The 23,383-nt window shown below is 41.8% G+C and overlaps 2 protein-coding genes across 2 annotated transcripts; one reads left to right on the top strand and one right to left on the bottom strand.

Moving 5' to 3' along the window:
• Positions 1-1,008: 1,008 nt before the first annotated feature.
• On the bottom strand, positions 1,009-17,520 carry APLF (aprataxin and PNKP like factor). Its single transcript, XM_031504218.2, has 9 exons — positions 17,405-17,520; positions 15,173-15,321; positions 14,401-14,527; positions 12,921-13,099; positions 10,732-11,120; positions 5,451-5,576; positions 4,246-4,292; positions 3,236-3,274; positions 1,009-1,897 (listed from the first exon to the last, which is right to left on the bottom strand). The coding sequence occupies exons 2-9, from the start codon at positions 15,269-15,271 to the stop codon at positions 1,743-1,745; spliced, it is 1,161 nt and encodes a 386-aa protein (XP_031360078.2). The 5' UTR covers positions 15,272-15,321; positions 17,405-17,520; the 3' UTR covers positions 1,009-1,742.
• Positions 17,521-18,214: 694 nt separating this feature from the next.
• Positions 18,215-21,667, top strand: FBXO48 (F-box protein 48). Its single transcript, XM_077781847.1, has 2 exons — positions 18,215-18,526; positions 20,149-21,667. The coding sequence occupies exons 1-2, from the start codon at positions 18,275-18,277 to the stop codon at positions 20,308-20,310; spliced, it is 414 nt and encodes a 137-aa protein (XP_077637973.1). The 5' UTR covers positions 18,215-18,274; the 3' UTR covers positions 20,311-21,667.
• Positions 21,668-23,383: the final 1,716 nt, after the last annotated feature.

Here is a 23,383-nt window from a genome sequence, read left to right as displayed (position 1 = left end):
TTCATGGGAAATGTCCCATGGCCTCTCCCTTTATTTGAATAATGTTGCAGCACTCCCCTGTCTCCTTTTAGGACATAAACCCCTGGCATTGTGGATTAATTTTCCTAACAATAAAATACAGTAAATACCACATGGTTCAGTACACACTGTAACGCACAACACACTTTTCAGCCTTTGAAGAAACCTGCAATTCATGCTAGGCCCTCTGTGGCCAACATACAAGGTTGCCCCTTCAAATGACCTGGAGAACTCCTGTTTTACTCAGAATCTGCATCTGTCCTCCTCTGGTCACTCTCACTTCACCCTCCCTGTGTGCCCAAAAAACAGGAGACACACAGGCAGCACAAATCCCATGGCAGCTTTTCCCCTGTGCCACCACAAGGCATGGCACTGTACCTAAGACAGCAATCCCTCCACCCTACTGAGTGAATGCACCTCGTAGGAATGCCCTCCCTTTTGGCACAGGGGACCTGAAAGAAACCAATCTGACTTTTCTTTATGTCTCAACATATGTTATATACAGGTTGAAAAATTACTATAGGGGCTGCTAGACATGCTGGGAGCCTTAACAGGGAGGCAGAAAATGGAGGTGTCAGGTGAATTAATCCACAATGTCAGAAATGGAAGGATGCCCCTGTGTCCTGGCATTAATGCTGTCCCTGTCTTCTGTTTCTCCCTCTGTCTCTCCTTCTCCCTCTCTGCTCTCTTTTCTATCCCCCTCTAGCTGGGTTTATATCCTTTTTTTAGCACGAAACAGTTCTCAGATATAATATTGCCACACTAGTGCTTCGTTTTTATCAGAGAAATCCCTCCAAGAGAATGCTTCCCCTTTCAGCAGAAGAACCAAGATGACCCTCCAAGAATGGAAGTTTCCAAGTGCCAAGGTTGTGTAATGAGGCTTAGTAAAACCTTTTAACTTGCTTTCCAGGAAATTCATGGGAGTGATGAACACACTGAAGGCAAGATCTTCCAACAACGTCTTCAGAAATCAGAGACACAGTTACATGCTTTTCCCACTGTATGTTACAAGTTTAATTGTGCAAAAATACAGTCATCAAGACTTTGCTGAGAATTGGACACAGTTCCAGTGATGTACACAGAAGAAGAACTGTTGTAATTAAAGCAAATAACACTTGTTGAGCCAATCAAGTGGTTCAATACACTGAGATCCTGTTCTCAAGTGATTTAGACAACCTGTATTTAACTACTGTACCTCATGAGAACCAACAAAACAACATCTGGGAAAGATGGAAGCAGAATAAAGAAGTTTAAAACTGCACTAACTCAACAATAAAAATGGCTTAGGCTTTCCTACCAGTATTTTTTTCAAGCACAGGAAGATGAAGTTTTAACAACCTTTAAAATTGTATTTCAAAATATGAGATACCAATGGTGTTGCAAAAAAAAAAAAAAAAAAGAAAGAAAAAAAAAAGGGAAAAAAATAAACCCACAAAAGTTTTCAGAGCTCTCTCCTCTTGGTCCATGTGGGTCCATGACTTAATAAAACAAACACCACACCAGCCCCAAAATAATACACATGGATAAGTCTTTGCAGAATCTCCTCACCCTCATTATTATCTTCCTGTAGCCTACATCATGGAGAAAAAAATTTTCAAACAACTCCTCTCCTTTGTGCAACCATGTTTTAACACAACTACACTGGACATTTGTTAGGCTGTTCTCAGCAGCTATTTTTTGATCCTAACAAATCTCGATGTTTCTTGTACAAGTGTGTCAACATCTTAGTCATCCTTTTCTTCTGAACTTGGTTCCCAATCTGAGTCTTCATCAGTAGGTTCACACTCCTCCTCCTCCTCATCGTCTATAAAGCTGTCATTGAGGTCATATTCATTGGCTTCACCATCATTGATACTGTCCTTCTTCACAGCCCTTCTTCCTGTAGGGACAAAAATGTCATGCATTCATGACTAATAAATGTAGAGCTCAAGATGCCTCCCAGAGCCCACAGAGTAAAAACGTTTCTCCTCAAAAGAAAGAATCACCTAAACATCTATCTTCCAGTTAAGCCTATTGCTAAATGGCTACTCTGACCCTGAATTTTCTGCCTCCATCCATCCATCCATCCATCCATCCATCCATCCATCCATCCATCCATCCATCATATTCTTGGCTTTTGGAAGCTAATAGCTTCACATGAGAAGGAAATCTTCTACATCACTCACTTCCTATGTTCTCCACTTGTCTTCATGCTGGATAGTCTGTGTTTCCCTTCTGAAAGTCACTTCCTTCAGAAATGCATTTTGGTAGATGTGTTTCAGCCTTGCTCTCAACATCTGTGACCCCTCTTTTCTTAAATGTCCAAAATTCCTAACTAGCCATGGCCTGTTAATATTCCAATCATATCTCATTTATCCTTAAGTCACACATCTGAGTAAAATCATGTTCATTCCTCTGCCTCCCACCCTCTCAGTTTTGCATTCTTACCTCACCTAGAAATAACCATGCAGTGGTATCAGTCTAGCTAAGTTATCTGTTGAGCAGTTGTCACCAGCTTTCATATGAAACTATAAATATATATTTCTTTTCTTTAGCTACAGACCACAGCCCAAACCCTAACTCTTTACATTAACCATAAACAATTCTCAGCAAACTCTTTAAACCTCAGGTCAGAGCTCTAGGCACAAACACCACCACCAGTACCTCATGTAGCCAGACTACAGCCTCCTTCAGTCACACTTTTCTGTGAGTGAGAATGCTCCTGTTGCAGAATTACCTGCCTTTTTATGCTTGCTGGCTTATTGTTGAACAGACTTCAGAGGAAATTAATCATGCCATAATTGGGAAGGCATGTTCATTTCAGGATGTTTCCTCCCAGTTTGTCTCAAACCAAGACACATAACCAGCAGAATTTCTTAGTGGAATCACAGACTATAGTGATCAATCATGCAGAATTAATTATGTCTCAGAAAGGAAGGGTCAAAAATGAAGATGCTGAATAAAGTAAGAACAAAATCTCCCTTCTCAGACTGAAGTTATGTTTGTTTTCTTGTCTGCTTCTAGGAAAATACAGGTATTATCATACAGAGTACCCAAGAACACAGGCACAAATGCAGCTGAGAGAAAACTCGTAAGAAAACAAGAAGGATTTTACTAAAATAATGACTACTTTATGCTCATTATCAAGCATCTCCAGCACTATTAAATGCAAAAAGAGCCACAGCAGACCAGCTGTGTCCCAGTCTGATGTGTTCACTTATAATAATGGAATACTCACCATTGCTTGGAGCTGGTTGTCGTGTTCCTCTTCCAGTTACTAAAGAAAGGGAAGCTGTCAGTCAGGACAGAGGGAACCCTGCCATAAGGGTTATTCTTAGAGCTGCTACAACAGGAAACTCACCTATTAAACAAATGCTGAAATGGTTGTGCTGTACTTACAGCTATAAAAGCTACTCTGATGCCCCAAAACTACTGTCTTTGTCTTGAATCATTCCCAAGAGATTACCCAGATCAATTGTTCTTTAAAATTATTACCCCTGCCATCTGTAGACAAATGTCATCAATTCTGACTGGGGTATTTTAAGCAGGAAATTGGAATATTTTAGGGCATTTAAATATTTTACACTACTGTTTCTATAAATGCTGTTCTTTCTTAATAATGTCACAGCCCTGAATCTTCAAAGTAAAATGTATTATCATGACATTTTCATAAGTGTTCTCCTCTAAACTACTGTTTATTCCATTGGGATTTCATGTGGAAAAACTCCAATCCAATAATCAAGAGAAAGCACCCCAAAAAAATAAAACCAAGAAGTATCTCTTTCAATTCTTTAAGAGCAGAAAAAATGTAAACAGCACATTCCCCTGTGGGTTTTTTACCAAATCAAGTTACTGGAATACAAAAAGACTACAAAGTGTTAGATTAGGAAGTCAAATTCAGTTTTACTTATATTTCCTCCAGGCCTCAAGAGAACATATATGCAAAAATTAGCTCTCACTCTAAGAAAATCACTGGTAAAAACAACCCAACACAAAAAAATGACAGCTATGGTTGCAGTATTTTGTTTAGAGCACCAGAATACCCTAAAATTTTATCTTCTCTGAGAATTTCTTAGTAAAAAAATATCCCAGAAAAAAAATAATCCTATTACAGAGGGAGCTATAAATGGAATTTTATTTCCTACAGGGAGATTAAAGCGTTTTATTGAGATGGACTTGATGGTCCTTATGGGTCCCTTCCAATTCAGAATTTTCTGTGATTCTGTAATATTAAACAAACTGGCCCACCTGGAGGTGCACTGTGCTTGTATTCCACCTTGTGCTGGGGGTTCTTCCTGCAAAGAAGAAAACAGTAAAAGCTTGACTCCATCACCTTGTTCCACATTTAAAAAGTGCAGAATTCCCTTGTTTTTTTATGGATCATTTTCAAGGCACAGCATTTAAATCAGTCAATTAACAGCCAACAGATAAGGACAAGAAAATTAACATGAAACCCCTTCAAATTATATATGCTGCTTCATCAGAAGAATAATCCATTTTTCATGGGTGCCTCCTTTTCTCTATCCTCAAAGAATGAAGCACAGATTAAGAAATTACCAACTAATGCAACACAGAGGTTGTCTTGTCTAGAAGGAGAGCCAGTTTGGGGTTTAGATAAAGCATCACTGTACTCCTGAGAAGCATGTTGGCAATTTCATTGCTGATATAAATCTGTATCACTCAGCCTGAGATGGAAAATTCATCTCATAGGTGTTTTTAAGCTAACCACTTTTTCTGCATTAGCTGAGTATCACCAAGGCTTTTTCCTAAGAGCTGTCCTCATTCTGCTAAATTTCATGGAGACCACAATAAATGTTTCTGTGCAGAAACAATCTTTAACAGCAGCCACCAGTTTCAATATGCTCCCACAGGAATGCTATTGCCTCAAAATATATCTTTCTGTGCATTGTGGTAATTATGCAGCCTGCTAAATATGTAAAACCTAGATACTGAAAAACAAATGTAATACAACAATATTTTGAAGAAAATCAACAGCACTTAAAAGAAACAGCAGTCAGACATAAACTGGATTTTATTGCTGTTACCTCAATTATGCTTTGTAACAAATCAAGTACTGATTAAAATAGTTTGTTTACAAAACCACAAAAAATACATTACCAAAATTTAAACCAAAAGTTACAGATCAAGAACAACATGTAACAATAAATTGCTTATATCAAAGAACAATTTACTGAATGTTGAAAAGAGATACAGTGTTGATCTCCAGGTCACTGAATAGGCTCTTTGAACAGTCAAGTTTTCATCTCTGACAGCTGACATCATTACCAAAATAGTAATTTTTACTGTGTCAATGTTAAAAATATGCACAGACTTGGATGCTTTAATGGTAAGCTGTAAATTCTGGAAGGCTACAGCCAAAGTAAACATCAATAATTAGTCATTAATCTAAACAAAAAGAGCCTGTAACTCACCTATAGCAAGTGATTTCTCACCTGTAACAAGCTGTTCCATAGGGACACTCAGGCCGGCTGTCATTGTCACCCTGAGCCACCACCTCCATGTTGTGATAGTCATCATCATCAGGGTGACTGAACTGCTGGAAGTGAACGGGATTCTTCCTGCAAAAAGACAAACACACACTGAAACTGACCCATTTCAAAGCAGGAGAGGACATATAAAACGTGTTACCGCATCACTGACAGCTCATTTTTCTATGGTTGCATGAAGAGGAGATTTTAATGTTTAATTTGATGCAGAATCTATGACCTACTTTCAGGATAACAGAAGAAATTTTGTCTTGGCACCTGCTGCAACAGAGGTTAAACCAGGAATTTTCCTATTTCCCATCAGCTTTAAGTTTCAGACTTCCAACACACACAGAGAAGGCTTTACCTGAATTACAAAAATTAACATGCTGACATGAAGTTGTACCATAAGACCTTAGATCATCATCCACAGCTTCTTGCTCTACAACACTTGAATCCGAGCTGAACAAGTAGGGAACACAAATTTATGCATCACTGCAAGAACATTTCTACCACTTCTAGGCAAGAACTTTGTACACACACCACTCAAGACTAGGCAGTCATAAACATCACTTAAAGAAGAGTTGTCTTCTTTCTAGAACTGTTGTAAGTGGAGTTTAAAAGAACACAGAAAATCAAATTCCCACTTCAGAGAAATTAATGTGACAGATCCAAACAGGATAAAAAAATTACATCAAAATTAACATACTAGTAGCAAAAGCAAATCTACTTTTTCCCTATAATTTCTTGTAGACTTCTTTTTCCGAGCGTAATACTGAGAAGCAAGAAATGTGAGATTTTAAAATAAATTATTTTCCACAAGACACCTGCAAAATACTTGACTGATTACCTCAGTCATTCCCAGAGTACATAACCTTTAGTGTGTTTGTGCAAATGATAGAAGTGAGCTGCCTGCCTCAAGCAGGAGGAATAACAACTTCCAGCTACAGAGCAGCTACTGCTTTAGCTCAGACTTGCTACAGCTGCATTTAGAAGCAGCTATGGAACACACCAAGGACGTGTGCAGACACCTCCATACACAGAAACTTCCTCACTGATCAGAGAAACTCCTGTAGACTCACAGGTACCTACCTCTTCTGAACTTCACAGAGGAGAGCCAATATTCATTTTAGAATTTCAACTACCACTATAATAAAAGAGCATTTGCTACAGCTTTTATAAAAGGATGACTTAAACATCATGAGCTCTGCTGGCCATTCAGACCTCCTTTTAGCATTTATACCAGATATTTAGTATTAATTCTTTAAATCTTCATTTGCCAGGTATCTTTCACTCAGGAAACTCCACAAGCAAGCTACAGATAAACTCTTCTACAAGCCACTTACCAAAGATCCCTTGGATCTACTTACATAGGTGATAGGCTTCTTGTCCTGGTTTTTTGTTGCTTCTACAAACTGTAGGATAATTGAATAATGTTTCACCAGAAACTATTGCAGGGTTCCCATCTTTTATTCCATAACAAATTCTCATGAAGCATCACTTCTTGTGACAAATTCAGACTGGCTGCCTACTTCTTTCCCCATTAAAAATAAATGGGATGAAATTAAATAATTTAGAGGCCATTTGCCACTTTGTTTTCTTCATGCACAGAACTAACATACTTGCAGTAACAGCAAGAATTCTCAGTCACGTGAAGTAAAATTTATCTTCTGAAAGGGACACAGCAGCAACTGATGTTCTTTGAAATAATTTTAATCCTTATTCCTACATCAAGATACATACAGCATCCTAGCTGCCAAGGAAAGGAGGACTAATAGTTGTCAATTAGCAGTTTTATTGTATTTCAGGAGATATCTGTTTCCTTTTAAAACGTTGATTCAAGACCTACTTGGACAACACCAAACGGCCACTCTTGAAGGAGAAGGGGAAAAAAGAAACAGGGGAGAAAGAAGGAAGAGCAATGAAAGAGCTGTGATGTACAAGTCCTTGTCACTAGGCTTCAGGAGTCTTTTGGCCAGTAAATGATGCTCCTCAAATTATACATTACCTGTGGAGCACCTCAAACATGTTCTATCTCCTGAACATGTTCTACCTCAGATGCTCAGTAGAAACATCCTATTTTATCTTAGCTTTACCTGGCTAATTTATATTCTATGTGTAGTGCAACAATACCCCACAAAATACAAGGAAGCAGAGAAGTGCATAGCTAATAAGTAAATATCTTCCCTTTTCTCAGAAAAACCCCAAGGCTTCTTCCTTAAAGGTTTTGTTTGGGGTTTTTTAATATTTATTTATAGATATAAAATATTTGAGTTACAGGAACACATCTATCACATTATAAGTTGCACTCCAAAGTTAATTGTTTCACAACAAAGCCTCAGTGCACAGGTATATGCTAATTCATTTGACCAAAACAAAATCATTAGGCTTTACTTGCATGAAAAGTAACCAATTAAAAGCCTATTTTAATAAGGAAGTTTTATGACTGTCGCGTTCTTATAAACATACTGACATAGTTAGTGCAGCCTTGCTTTCACAGAAGCTCTAAATTTGTGTACTCAGCACTTCATGATGCAGGAAACTATGTGAACTAAAATATGCAAATAAAACTAAAACTTCCTCAGAATCAATGCTCTCATCCTCAAGCAGAACTTGAGTATTGCTCAGTGAAATATTTCAGACAGTTATTCATCTGTACAGCTAGAGCAAAAGCAACTTTAAAAACTTTTTATAAAGCAAATTTAACTGACCAGTTCAGAATCCCTGGCTCCTCACAATCCCATGCAGAAGAACCCTTGCCACCTCACGGGCTTATTTCTTCAGCTATGAAAAATCTCCTAGTGAAAATGTAATGAAGTACCAACACTGCTTATAAAGCCACAGAATTCAAGACTGAAGTTATGCCATGACTGCACATAACATGTTTTTAAGTTCTATATTTTAATTCTTAATTAAAATACAGGAGACAGGACTAAAAAAAAAAAAAAAAAAAAAAAGGACAGATGCAGGTCTCTAGCTGCCTGATTTACAAGCTTAGAGTGAATTATTAAAAAAAAAAAAAAAACAGCAAAGTATTTAGAAGAACCCATAAACAAATCCAAACATTGGTTGAGCATCCCCTCCTCTGAGAGTTCTGGGAGAGATTTACACACCCCCAGTCAGCAGAGAACTGCACTCCAGGCTATGGCAAAAGGACTGAATTGTGGAAAAAAGATTGTGAGCTCCAGTTTCAGAGATGAGACTTCAGGTCTACTATACCCCTTCTATGGTGGCCCTTAAAAAGGGTCGTGGGGGTAGATTTATTTTAATTCCCTATTCTGCTAACTTCAGAAAAGCAAGCAGCAGACAAAGACATGTGACAACAATCAGAGGGAAAGTTCCTCAACAATAAAAAAAGGCAGCTACAAATACACAGAGCACTTTGTCTCCTAATGATAACAGCAGCTCCTCTGAATTTGGCCACCTCAGAAAGTGACACTGGACAAAGGTGACAAGAAGGGTCCTTGGGGCAAGAGGTGTGCATCAAGTTTAACTCTTTCAAAAGCAGTGTTTTCAAATTCATAAATGAAGAAACTGGACTATGGGTTACAAATTTACTTGCTAAATGTTTGCAACAGGCTAATAGAAATGTAGTCAAATAACTAGAACTAACATTTAATCTTTGCTCTAACACACTTTTGCCACCATGCAGGAACAACTACTTAGGGGCCTTGAACTAAAAGCAAATACAAAGACAGATTACAAAGCATGTTTCTTTTGCTGCAAGCAAACAAGTTGAGTTTCATAATATTTCCTGATGATCAAAGCTCATTTTTGATTCTCCCTATTTACAAATTTCTCTGACAAAGTAAGACTGCTATTTGTTATTTCAGAAGCAATACTTCCAATACTTTCCAAAAGTATTGCTGCCAAGTGTTTCACAATCAAGAGACCCAGGAAGAAATGTGCACATACAGACTCCTACTCCCTATGACAAGTACCTAAGATTTGCCTTCTTAAAGAAAAGGAATATTTCTTCATAGCAGAGCATTAAATCTCCTAAATACCCACACAGGGCAAAACCTGTCTCAGCAAAATTCAAAGTAGCTGAGCAAACCAGAGGCTGCATTTGCACTACTGGATCAACAGAACTCTCTAATAAGACATGCTTTTGTCGTAATCATGACAAAACATGAACGCAGCAGCTTTACAATTTTGATATTCACAGTTATCTCAGCATCAGGCCCACCAAACATACAAGAAGCCAGTCACTTGTGCTTGTTTGGTTCCTAATCAAGCTCACTGCTTTTATTATTGCTGAAGCCCCTTGGGGGAAGATTTAAAAAGTCACAGGATCTGCTGTTTCCTGGATTAGCCTTGTCTTTTGTATTTATGAAGTACATGGGATTATCTAGAGCTCAAAATCTTCTCCTAATTTTAGTTTACAGGTTACTGGGCATTTTCAAGAGCATCTCTAAATTTCAACCTTCCCTTCAATGTAACACCCCAGGACACCACAGATCTTTTCTGGGCAGAAAGAACCAGCAGGAGGCCAGGCACCCAGCAGTGGTATTTTGGAATTTCTCTGAAATATCTGTATGACAAATCTTCTACCACTCCATCTTGACAGGATATGAGTGGGTGAAAAAGAAGAGAAAAAACCCCTGTTATTCCTCACTTGCAGTATTTCCAAAGACTGTCCAGATAAGGGTTACCTTTGAGTTCTAAGTATGCTTTGTTCTGGTTTTAGGGGTGCCTCAAAACTTTAAAGAAATTGCAGAAACACTAAGTTATAATAATATAAATTCTTGATTATTTATGGATGACAAATAATAAGTATTTTAAACATTCAGATCACAAAGTGGGCAGTTACTTCAATAAGCACAATTTTCTTTCATATAAGTCTCATCTGCTAAAAAAAACAAACCTACAGGGTCTGTGTTGGGCATTTGAACCTTTTACATCTCTTCTCCCTGCTAGTACCTCATACCTTACACACAGGTCTTTTATTTCTTTCCCTTTTATAATGAACTTTTATCTTCTATTTTCTGCAACACTTCATCTTTTAGTTTGCTTAAGTACTTCATCCCTTGTTTGGGTTGTATCAGGAGTTAGCAAAACGTCCCAGCTCCTCCTTTTATCCCTCCAAAGTTAGTGTTCTGCCATTTGTTTCTCATCAGACCCCTGCTCAACAAAAGGGTTTTTTTCCAAATCAAAGCTTATAGCAACTTTACAATTTTCTCTTCCATAGCTAATACATTATTTCTGAATAACAAGCTAGACCAAGCTAGTTTTAATTTTGCTTTACCTGTAACAGCTACTTCCATACTTGCAAGGTATCCTCTTATGCTGCATCTTTTTGGAGCTTTCGGAAGCATCTGCACTTCTGGCTGAATCAGAAATCTCAGTGCTGCAGTCCAGATTTGCATCAGGCTCAAGAATGCCTTCCTGGGCACCAAGATATTGGCAAGTCCTGCCCCAGGGAGCCTGTTGGCTTGTAGAACCAGTAATGTGCTCTTTGGTTTCTGTTTCCTCAATTCTGTTGTCTTTACTGGAGTTCTGACCTACTCTTTTAGTCCATTTGCTGTGCAGCTGCCTAGCATTTTTTTCCAGAGAACTTCCAGGGTTCTTTGTTCCAGTCTTGCCACTTCCTTCCATATCTCTCATGACAGTCTCAAGAGGAAATCCGGATGTATTCTGTGGAATAAGGTTACATTTTGAAGAACCTGAAAATGTACACTCCTCAGAATTAAAAGTTTTGAAGTAAAACTGCCTCATCATCTCTGCTTTCAAAATCAGTCACAGAACAGCCTGAGTTAGAAAGGACCTTGAAAGATCATCTGGCCTAGATTTTAAAAACCTTCTACTGCACCTCCCAAACTCAAGTTCAGTGCTCAACACAGCTGCTGAATGAAAACCTCAAGTTCAGAAAACAGAGAAAAACTTATCTTCAAGGAAAAACTTAAAGAAAAACTCATCTAACAGCTTCCTTCCTCAGTTTCAGTTCCCTCACACGACCTCTTCTCTCATCACCTCAGTTTGTGAACAGTCCAAGAACTAGTTTAAATTAACTTACAATTTAAAGTACTGCTCCTGAAAAATTAATGGAGATTATACAGGTGAAGATGTAGTAGACTGTAGAAGAGTGTAGACTCCTACCCATGAATCAATTTAAATTATTAAGGAATCACTTACTAATTTAATGAGTTTCTTAATAATTTAAGCACCAAGATACATGGAGTATATATATATTTATCTATACAGAAGATATATGGGAAGTCAGGATACATATCCTGAGGTTAATCTCACACTGATACATCTTAAATGCTTCAGCTCACAACTCTAAATCACAACAGTCTGTCATAGACACCATTAAGCAAATATTTCAGTTTTGACACAAACGGCATTTTAAATTTTGGAAAAAAAACTGTACATTTAAAATAAGAAATGTGTACTTTAGAAAAAAAATATGAAACACACAGCTGAGGAAAAAACTGTCCTGACAATTGAGACATTACCTGAAAGCATATTACATTCAAGGCTAAACTACTTTGATATATCATAGGGCTATTCAAAGGTCTGTGCTTTCTAAAGATTATCTATGTTTCCCCTCCAGTTAATTTATACTTAGTTTACACAGGTGTGTTTTGCAGAGCTTGAAAATCAGCCAGTGATTTCCTGTTTTTGTTCCTTTCCAAGCAAGTCTCATAAAATTTTATCCAAAACCAATTACATTTGAGCAGCAACTTGATTAAGGAAGGGCAAAGTCAGCATTAACATCAGATGATCCTGACAGAAGCATATTTAGTGACTCCAAGACAACTCCCAAAATACAGCTCATCAATCAACTGCAATTTAAGAAATAAACCCTTCCTCTGCAAAAGAAAACATAAATTACTGTTATTTGCCACTGCCACTTGTGAGTTCTCTTCCACCACTGCCTTTGTGTACATAAGGACACAGAAGGCTCACACTGATGCTTGGTTACACACCAGCCTGTGATCCAGGGAAACTCAGCACTCGGACAGCTTCTGGTGGCTGCTGCCAACCACAACAATTCAAATTTTTTTGCCTTCTTCCCTACAGAACATTTTTTCCATTGCCTTAAACACAACAGCAAGACCATGATTTAGGCTCTGATATCCAAATTACAGTCTTTCAGAGCTCTCTATGGTTACTACTCTTGCTTGCCCTAATACATCAGTATCTCTGCAAAGTCCAGAAATCAATTTCTTGAACTGTAATTGAGATTAAAATGATTTATGAGATTATTAGGTGAAAATAAGTAAGATTTCCTACTTACAGATTGCAAAATTGAATAATTCATTATGTAGTCACTCAATTTATAACCTGGCAAAGAGAAAACAGCTCAGCAGCTGTCATTAATGGACCTAGTGGACCACTGTTATACCAAACTATTACTACTACTTGTTCTCCATGCACAGTTTGTTTCAATTAACCTTAAAGCCAAAATTCTGCCCTGAGCCAAAAAGTTACCTGAGATGAGTGAACAGGGATGGAAAGGCAGCTCCTTTTCCCTTGATCTTGCTCTCCATCTTCAAGGTCCTCTATAGTTTCTTCAGAAGCCAATCTTTTTTTCTTCTGTACATGTACTTCTGAGTTGAATGACTCTGTATGACCTTCTCCCCTTCCTTGCCCTTTTTTCTTCCTGCTACCTTAAAAAAAAAGAAAAAGGGTACTTTTGGAATGCAACTTTTTAGTGAAATCCTGACACTAGAAATTATTAAAGCAGAACATTGGGCACATGGCATGAGAAACAGCAGCAGTTGTGAGAAAGGCTTTTTAAACAATTCCAATGTTTGCATGCATCCCAAGTTCCCTCAAGTCAGCCTTCAGATACATCTCCCCCACACAGCTCCTAATCTCAACACCAACACAACCAAAACATTCAGTCTTTGAAATAAACATTATATTCACACATATAACAAACGTTATAGACTGGCAGAGAAACAAACAAATGGACAAACAAATCCCAACTCTCCCAAAAATACAAAACAAAAGCACAAACATAAGAAAACTATCACACCAGTACAGCACTCAACACCATGCAATTTTTATATAAATATGGCAGAAGGGAAAAGTCTAGATAGGATGAAAGAAAAAAATACTGAAACACAGTTTTTCTTTGTCATCTTATATTTTTTTCCAAACTAGCTTTAGATGAAAAGAATAGGCAGTGTGGTGGAGGACACAGACTGAGGTGTTTAAAGACACAGCTGCCCTCATCAGTGCACACAGACACCTGTATTTACAACAGGAGGGAAGAAGCAGCTGGCCAGACACTGCATAGCACACTCCTGGGGGCCTGCTTGGATATTAAGATCCAAATGCATAAAAGCAGAAACAGGAAAACCAGTTTTTAAACTCTGGAAAGAGTCACTAGAGTAGAGATGCTGCACAGAGGGGAGCAGACACACACTCACTAGCCACAGTTCTTGCACTTGGACTGATCAGCAAAGACACTGAAGTTTGGACTAAGTAACCAAGTTTTATTCAGCAATGATTAAAAAACTAACATGCAACACCACCCAAACCCTTCTGCCTGTAAAACCTGTGAAATTAAGAATCTAAATTTAGAAAAGCAAAACATCAGTGTGGAGAAGGCTAGGAATTAAAGAGACAGAAACTACTTAGAATTTACATACAAAATAGTCAAGTTTGTAGGAAAGGGCTCCTGAACATCCAATGCTCAGCTGTACAAACAGAGTTTATTATCTGGCATTAAAAACAAAAAGAACAGAATGAAAATTAAGTGATGAAAAAAGAGCTCTACAACACCCGTAGGACTGATGACAAAGGAGACAACAGAAGTCAGACTTTGTCAGCTGCCCCACATAGAGCATGGAAAGAGAAGTAGCAAATTATACTTCCTATCACCATCATTATAATTGTAAAAATTGTATCAAAGCACAGAAATGCACACTGGAATGCAATCATTGTCCCACTACAAACCTACCTCCTGTCAGAACAGGCTTGGAAACCCTCTGCACCAGAAGATCTCTTTCCAACATCCAGGATGGAAGCACTCTCTTTCTTTGAATAGATTTTGACTGTTTGCTTTCATTATCGTCAGACAGAGGAACCTGAAAGAACATTTACTGTTTAGTGCCTTTATCCAGTTACAGAAGAGTGGGGGGAAGCCAGACCACAGTTTGCACTCAGTTATGTCCTCCAAAAGCAGCCTGGGTAACAACCTACTTTTTGTATGGTGGCCATTGCTCAAGTATTTTACTTTTTTTTTGCAGTTTCCATCCACTCAGAAAAACAACATTTATAGGAAACTTTGTGCAGTAAAAACAAAAGAAAATAAAACAGAATATTCTTAGATATTTGGAATAAATATCTAAAAGGCTACAAACTGAAGGATTCATAGAAGAGCTTTACCACCACCTTGCTCTAGTTTCCCTACATATATAAAACAGAAAGAGCAAGTTTAACAAAAGCCTATTTGTCCAAGAAAAAAAAAGGCAAAAACCTGCAAACATAAAAGTCTTTTTTGCATTGCTACAATTTATTTCTCCAGAAAGTAATCAGATTCTAAATCTCTGAGTCACATTCATTATTTACTGAAAACAACACTATCCTTTTGGATTTCCTGAGCAAGTCCACCCCCAGGATCGCAACCACAACAAAGGCTGACATTTCATTTGTATAGAGAACATAACACCTCCTTAACTTCCAACACATGCTTACAAATATTAAACTTCATTAAAAACTTAAACACCCACCAAAAATCTGGAGGCAGCATCATTATTCCTCATTTTTGCGGCTCCCTCTACCTCAGAGCTGGAACATGCTGGTTCCATTAACAATGGAATACAGGACATCTCAACAGCATGAACAGTTGGTGCTTCTGCATCAGCCTCCTGATTTTTTTCTGACAAAACAAAAAACGATTTTATCTACTCACACGCTGCAAATATAAACATGCACTTTTGACTCAAACACAAAAGTTGGTCTGAATGTTTGCCATTAACAAATGCAGTTTGAAACTGACCATCAACATCCTCTTAGCATCAGCTTACAGAGGAAATAAATGCACCTTCCTTTTACCTCACACCTAAAGTTTTGACCAAAAGACTCTCTAATAACTGCCGACCACGACTGTGGTGTTTTGGGGTTTAAGTACATAATTTACACTGGTTGCTGCCATGACAAAACTTTGAGAAAGCTGAAACTGCATCTCAGAATTTGCTTTATGGTAAATCTTCACAACTCCCCAAAATCTGATCCAATCCTAAAAGTCAGGCAACGATTTTAGGATTTCAGGACCAGATGCCCAATGAATCAAGCAAGTTCTCCATACAGGCTATCGAGGAGACACTAGATACACCGGTGCTAGTCTCAAAAGCCTCAGTTCAGAGCCACTACGTCTAAAAAGCTTTTTAGGTTATGAAAGCACACCCAAACTGTAACTGTTTTTCTTTCAACACGTTGCCCTTACACTACTCAATGCACCAGCACAAAAGATCAGGGGAAAACGAGTCTAATTGGTGCAGTATTGCCTGCAGAGAAGCACTGGGGTGTCTCTGCCAACCTGCTGAAGACCACCCTAAGTCACGGGGTGGCTTTGTGTGGTGAAAAAATCTTCTCCTCCAACCCGTGCTTCCAAAGAGAGGCTCAGCAGTTTCTTGTTGTTTGGTCTCATGGTAGTTTATTGCAAGTTATCTAAAAGATTTTCTCCTTGGGCTGCTGTGGTTTGCTCACAGCTCAGGCAGAGGCACACACACACCCTGACATCCTCTCTGACTCCCGACTGCTTCTTCTCTCCCACCCAGGGCTGCTGCTGTCTTTTATATGGGACATTACGTGTTACATGTTTACAGTTCTTCCCCAATGCCTATTACCTATATTAAATGGTGATATTCTATCTTTTATATGGTACATTACATGTTACATGTTCACAGTTTTCCCCAATGCCTATTACCTGTATTAAATGGTGCTTTTCTACTCTAAACCAATCTGTGAGTGCCAACATCACCAAGAACATGGAGGTAAGGAAGAAGAAAGAGGGAGGACAGGGCAGGCCCAAATCCCTCCATCTTAAAACCTCTGACCCCCATGTACAAAACAGAAACCCCCCTGTACAGCACGCAAAAATTCTTCCCTCTACTTTGTAACTACTTCTACTCTAATATCTAAACTTTTGTGACTTCTTGTTCTTCCTGCCAGGCTGGTAAACTGTTCCACAGCTCAAACCCAAAATCACAGCTGTTTGCAGCTGCCTGCCAGGGTCTCAAATGCTTCTGACCTGGTCCTGGAACCTCCTGAAATGTCTGAGGGACATTTTGAGTTCTGACACCAACCCTTCCAGAACTTGCTGTACTGCAGAGAGCACACACTGACCAGCTGAACTTTCTCTTTGTCACCCTGAGAAGAGAAGCACCAAAGGCTGAGCTCTGCCTTATTCCTCCAGCTCTGCAGGGTCTCACAAAGCTCCAGGATGGGCGAGGTTCAGCAGAACCACAGCGGGACATCCAGCCCCAGCTCCCTGCTCAAGAAGGGTAATCCCAGAACACATGGCACGGGATGGCATCCAGATGGTTCTGGAGTATCCCACTGAGAGATATTCCCACTCCTCAGCCTCTCTGGGCAATCTGTTCCACGTGCAGCCACTGCACAGTAAAGAAGTTCTTCCTTATAGCCAGGTGGAACTTCTGTGCATCAGTATCTGCCCACTGCCTCCTGTCCCATAGTTCTGCACCGGTGGGCACAGCCCGGTCCATTCTTTTGGCACTTTTAGACACTTATACTGATGAATGAGGTCCACTCTCAGCTGTCTCTTTCCGAAGCTGATCAGGCCCAGCTCCCCCAGCCTTTCCTCCCACGAGAGATGCTCCACTCCCAAACATCCCCGCTGCTGGAGCCGAGCTCTCCCTGCCCCTTCCACCCGCGCCGGAGCCGCCTCGGGGCTCCAGCGGTGCCCTCGGAACCCCTGAGCGGGGCCGGGCCGGCCTCACCTCCAGGCTGCCGGAGCCGCCGGGACGGGCACGGAGCTGCTGCCGAGGGTGGCAGGGACCAGCGGGACGGGCACGGAGCTGCTGCCGAGGGTGGCAGGGACGGGCACGGAGCTGCTGCCGAGGGTGGCAGGGACCAGCGGGACGGGCACGGAGCTGCTGCCGAGCCCCGCGGGAACCGCCGGGACAGGCACGGAGGTGCTGCCGAGCCCCGCCGGGACGGGCACGGAGCCGCCGCCGAGCTTCGCAGGAGCTACCGAGACGGGGCCGGAGCCGCTGCCGAGCCCCACGGGAACCGCCGGGATGGGGCCGGAGGTGCTGCCGAGCCCCGCCGGGACGGGCACGGAGATGCTGCCGAGGGCGGCAGGGACCGCCGGGACGGGCACGGAGCCGCCGCCGAGCCCCGCGGGAACCGCCGGGACGGGCACGGAGCTGCTGCCGAGCCCCACAGGAACCACCGGGACGGGCACGGAGCCGCTGTCGAGCCCTACAGGAGCCACCGGGACGGGCGCGGAGCCGCCGCCGAGCCCCGCGGGAACCACCGGGACGGGCACGGAGCCGCCGCCGAGCCCCACCGGGACGGACACCGAGCCGCCGCCGAGCCCCGCCGGGACGGGCACCGAGCCGCCGCCGAGCCCCGCGGGAGCCGCCGCCGGCTGATGACGCGCGGCCGCCCCGTGACGCGCGGTTCCCCGGGCCGCCCGGCGGCGCCGCCTCCGCGGAGCCGAACGCGCGGAGCCTCGGGCCGGGGGCAGCGCCCCGCGGGCCCGCCCGCCCCGGGACATGGCGGCAGGCGGGCGGCTGGCACACGGCGCTGCCGGCGGCGGCCGCCCGCGCTCGGAGGGGCCGCAGTGACGCCTCGCCGCCGCGGGGATGGACCGCGGCAGCGCCGAGGGGGGAAGAGGAGGAGCGGGCGACTTGGTGTCTGCCCTTCCTCCCGAGATCAGCTGCCGGATTTTCAGCGGGCTGGACGTGGAGAGCCTGTGCCGCGCCTCCGTGGCGTGCAAGGGCTGGCACCGCCTCATCGAGGGCAGCGAGCGGCTGTGGCGGCAGCACTGCCTGGCCGTGCGCGCCGTCTGCCAGCGGGAGATCGACTGCGACCGCGGGCACGGCTACTCCTGGAAGGTAAGAACGCCTCCGGCCGCCCCACGCCGGCAGCGACACGGGCGAGGATGCCCAGGGCCAATGGAAAAGTGCAAGGAAGTGACATCAAGCCTGTCGCGCCCGTCCCGGGGTGGTGGCGGGGGATGCGCGCAGCGTGGCTCGGAGCGCATCCCGGAGCGCATCCCGGCAGGCGGACAGCTGGGAATGAATATACTGGGAATAAAGCAAGGCTGGCCCTTTTCCCACCCGGGATACAGCCTGCCCGCCTCGCATTAGTCGTCTTTCACGGGGCAAAGGCCACATTCCCGCAGGCAGGGAGAATGGACTCAACTCCGATAGGCAGCGTCTGCTCTCTGGTTGTATTTTCTGTCTTTTGTATTTTCTGCTGGTTAGGAAAGACTTCCTGAAAAAGCATCCTGGATAGCGCTGTCTCAATGCATCTCAAGTGAGACGCATTCAGGAAAAAAAAAAAAAAAGAAAAAAAAAAAAAAAAAAAAAAGGGACTAGAAAAGGAAATGTGTCACCCTGATTCTTAAAATTTTCTAAAGCCTTCTGAGTTTACATTCTGTTAGAAAACTTTCCCACACATTTTCTATAAACAACATATTCTTTTACATTCCTTCGTGAGAGTAGAGGAAGTTGACATACTAGTAGTTTGTCCAATGTCTTTGGAGAGGTGGCCCATTCACTCTCCAATCCACTGTCACCTTTAAAAAAGTATAAAAGTTGGAGTCAGAAAATAAACCTTCTTTTTTACCTTGCCATCGCAGTGGCTCATGTTGTACTTTCTCGTGTCCTATAGCAACAGAAATGAGCAGGAGTTTTTATAAACTTTTTAGAAAATCGCCCCAGATGCAGACTGCTCTGAGGAGTTTGCAGCAGGTGCAGCTTCAGAACCTGCTGGATGATCTCTCACTGATGAATCCAGCCTGGAAGCTGAGATAGATCAGAACCTGATCAGGTAGACCAGGTCACTGGTTCCACAGGTTACTCTGGGCCAGCTATAGGGTAATCTCCCACCTTATTTAAGCTGGTGTGTTTGAGGGGTGAAAAGAGAGAAGCAGCCGCAAAAGAAACAAAAGCAGCCACTGGATTCTGACATTTCAATAAATTTTCTGCAGTATGAGGCAGAGCCATGAGCAGATAGTGGTTACCCTTTCAGTGTACAGATCTTGCTACCCTAGCACAGCAATTTTCAGAACTCCCTGTGCTGATTGTCAGTTTTATCTGGAGGGGATTTGAAATACAATCTACAAACACACCCAGTCTACATTTTCTTGCCCTTAAAGGCTGGCAGAAGAAAAGAACCCAGCCGGCCTCCAAACCAAAGAAAGGTCACAACCTAAACAGAAAGTGAAAGGTGCCTTTTTTAAGGAGTAAGAGGAATTCCTGGTTTGGGTTTTCATCTTGACCACTAAAGAATTGAGGCAGGAACAGAAAAGTTGGAAGTGGAACATGTTCTGCTTCTCGGCAGCATTGCACCTTCCTGGGCTTAAGGTCTAGATATCCAAAGGCACATTCCAAATCCCAAAGGCACATTACAAATCCCTTTTCCAGCACTATTCTTCTAGTATAATCTTGCAATATTGATTGCATTTTAAATTGGTTCCTTTCTGAGATCTGTCTCTATGTTTTTCCACCAGATTACACTGTTGAGAAACTACTGGAAAAGCAAAGTGAAGCAAGAATGGCTAAGTGGGAAATACAGCAACATTCCTTCTCAATTCAGTTTGCCAGACAAAAGCATGTATCCAATGGATGTCGACACGTGGGGAGAAATCTTGGAAGCAGAACTTGAGAGATGATAAACCAGTGCTGATTCTTGCAACTCAGAAAACTTTTGCCAATAGCAGTCACACCGTTCAGCAGTTGTGAAACTGATTTTGAACTGATTATGAATTTATGATGAAAACTTCTCCAAAAGAAAGTTACGGGTGTCTTTTTTTTAATTTGCATTTTACTGTATTAATTTTATGCAAAATTCTAAAGGCAACTAAATCTTCAGTTGTAATTTATATTTATAAATTTAATGTTCTACTGCACTGTCAAAAATATGCTGATTATCGTTTCAGTTTGCACTTTTTGTTTTGGAAGAGATGATTTTTATATTATAAAAAAAAAACAAAAAAAAAAAAAAAACAAAAAAAAAAACCCACCCTAAGGTGTGTTTGACCTTTTGATATGAAATGTATTGTATCAGCAGCACATGAGAGCTTACAGAAGTAGGCTGGGGAAGGGGCAAATCCAGACACTGGAAAGAATCCTCTGGGCAGCAATGCTCGTTCCCCTCCAAGCCAAAAACGAGAGAACGAGGAGCTGAGCCCAGCCCCTCACTAAAATCTCCCCCTTTCAAAGGAAAAAAACTCCTCACCTATAAGAGTGCACCCCCTCCCCCTTGGCTACATGTTTTGTCTCTCTTAAGTACCATTATTATAATTTTTTAGGCAATAGACGGGAGAAAAATCCTTGAGAGAAAAAGGGAAACAAAAAAAAAAGAAAAATCCTAACCTCCAACAAGTGTAACTCAGAGTAAAGAGCATTCCTAAATACAGAGGATGTAGCAAAAAGATCAATTGCAAACACTGCTTCTGCTATTGTTAGCTGTTCTGCTGCAAGATTGTTAGTGCAAATTAAAGAAAAAATAAAACCAGCAGAAAAAGGCACACCCAAGCACATTGAGGGTACTGCTTCACTCCCTGCTCACAGAATGTTTTACCCTGATTGAAGAGAGTATAAAGTGTAAAAAGTGCATCTAAGTTAATAAAGAAGAAAACATTTCTAGCAGTACATTCTCTTCACCTCAAAACTGCCCCGTTTTTTAATCATAACATAGGGAAACTGCACAATAATGGATCTGGTCCCTCACCTTTCTCATCCAGCCTTCACTGTTACCTCCAGTCTGTAACTCCCTGACATTTATCCCCTATTCCTGCTCCTCTCATGCTCTTCTGCTGTAAATTCTCATGTATTTGTCTCAGGATAGCGTTTGTAAATAGAATAATATTCAAGTATGAATCCTAAAAGTTACTTCACTGTGCACTTGGCTGTAGCTTTTCCCCATTCTTGAATAAGCATTAAGAATCCTCAATATATGTTGTGCCTCTGATGAAATCAGGTGGCTGTGCCTCTTTTAATCAAGGAATTAAACATGCAGCTATGCAATTACACAAGGCCTGCATCTTTAAAGCTGGAGTAACAGTGGTGTAAATTCTTGTGAAAAATCTGTTAGTGAGGGGGAAAAAATAGTATTTAATTGCAAATCCACATAAAAACAAGGTTTTCTTCCTCTCCCCGTTCTGACTCCTTCCTTTAAGGGTTTTAATTCCCCCTGGAGATTTCATTACATCATATCTGATCATCTGTTCTTCTCTCTGCCCCTGCACCTTCTACTCAGCCTCCCATCTTTGCTGCAGGATGGATGTGTTCCCTTCCCTTAAAAAACATCCCATCCAGTTCTGTGCTCCTTGCACCTCCTGGTTTGGGCTCATCTCTTGCCCCTTCTGCTCTGCCAACAAAAGCCACTGAAATGCAAGAAATAGGAAGATTGTACCTAAATTAGCACTCATGTGGGTGTCCTTCCCCAGAAAGTGTGCTCAGCAGCTAAAACCACACGTGTAAAGCCCTCACCACCCAGGGCATGCATTAGCTACCCTCACACCTTGGCTGGTGAAACCCTTTTTCCACTCCAGTGCCTACCTCTTACCCACAGGTTTTTTTGCTGAAGTGCAAAGTTCTACTTTTGCAAACCCCATTCTCAAAGTTCTGCTTTTGCAAACCCCACTGACCTTCCATTCTCATGCCATTTTTGTGCCCCTGACACTTGGAAGGTGTCAGCTGCAGAAAGGTGCCCAGGGTGTCCATCACCTAGGCTTTGCATTAGCCACCTGTGATGTCTCAGGTTTTAGCTTTTCTATTTTTCAGATTCTGTGCTGCTTTAGTGTGCACTTTTGAGCTTCATATTAGAGGATACTAAACTCTCTTCACAGAGCAGGTAGACAAAACAATTCCTTCTCTATCTGGGGATCAAGGACAAATGTTCCAAATTTCAGGCCCAAGAGCTTAAACAACGTGTACTGAAGAGAGAAAATCAAGGAGGATGGGACTTCATGGGCTAAAGCTGTAACTGGACACTTAACTCTAATATGAAAATGAACCAGAATTTATAAAAGTGTGAGACCCCGTGAGCACTCGTGCATTTTGTGACCATTTTGGGTTCATCTTGGGTATAGCCCTGGCTGGGCTCTTGTGCTGTCCAAGGTGGATCCATTGAGGCCTTCTAATAAATCTGTGCGTCTCAGATTCAGTCAAAGGAAGAAACTGAGAGTTTCTATCCAGGCAGAGGCCTGGGAAAGAGCTGGGAAATAATGTAAATAATTCTTTATCTCTCTTGTTTTTCACATTGTTTATAGTTAAGTTCTATCACTGTGTGTCAAGCACTCTGCACCAATGCTGTGGGTTGTTTTCACTTCAGGACCAATGGATTTGATCCTTGTGAAGCTCTGTATAAAAGAGCAATGTATTTTGAATAAATTGGAGTTTTACTCTCAGCAGCCTTCTGAGTCAGAGTCTATTCATTCCTGTCCTGCCTCGACAGCGACAAATACCTGCTTTATTCTTGAGCTCTGACTAGTTTTTGTTTTAGGTCAGCCTTCACAGGGCATCACCTGGCCTTCCTGACATTCACCATCCTGCCCACCTGGTTTTCCTAGGATACAGAGCACGTGAATTTTGGTGTGCAGAGCTGTTTGCAAATGTTTTCTGCCCACACAACTCCACTATGCATCAAGGCTTTAAACCAGCCAGGCTTCTGTAAGGACAAAAGGCATCCCTCCTGCACAAAACCCTGTGAGGTGCTGCACAGCTGGGTATCAAATAAAG

The sequence above is a fragment of the Lonchura striata genome, chromosome 3 (genome assembly GCF_046129695.1).
Source record: "Lonchura striata isolate bLonStr1 chromosome 3, bLonStr1.mat, whole genome shotgun sequence".
Taxonomy (NCBI): domain Eukaryota; kingdom Metazoa; phylum Chordata; class Aves; order Passeriformes; family Estrildidae; genus Lonchura; species Lonchura striata.
This window is presented reverse-complemented; position numbering and strand designations above follow the sequence as displayed.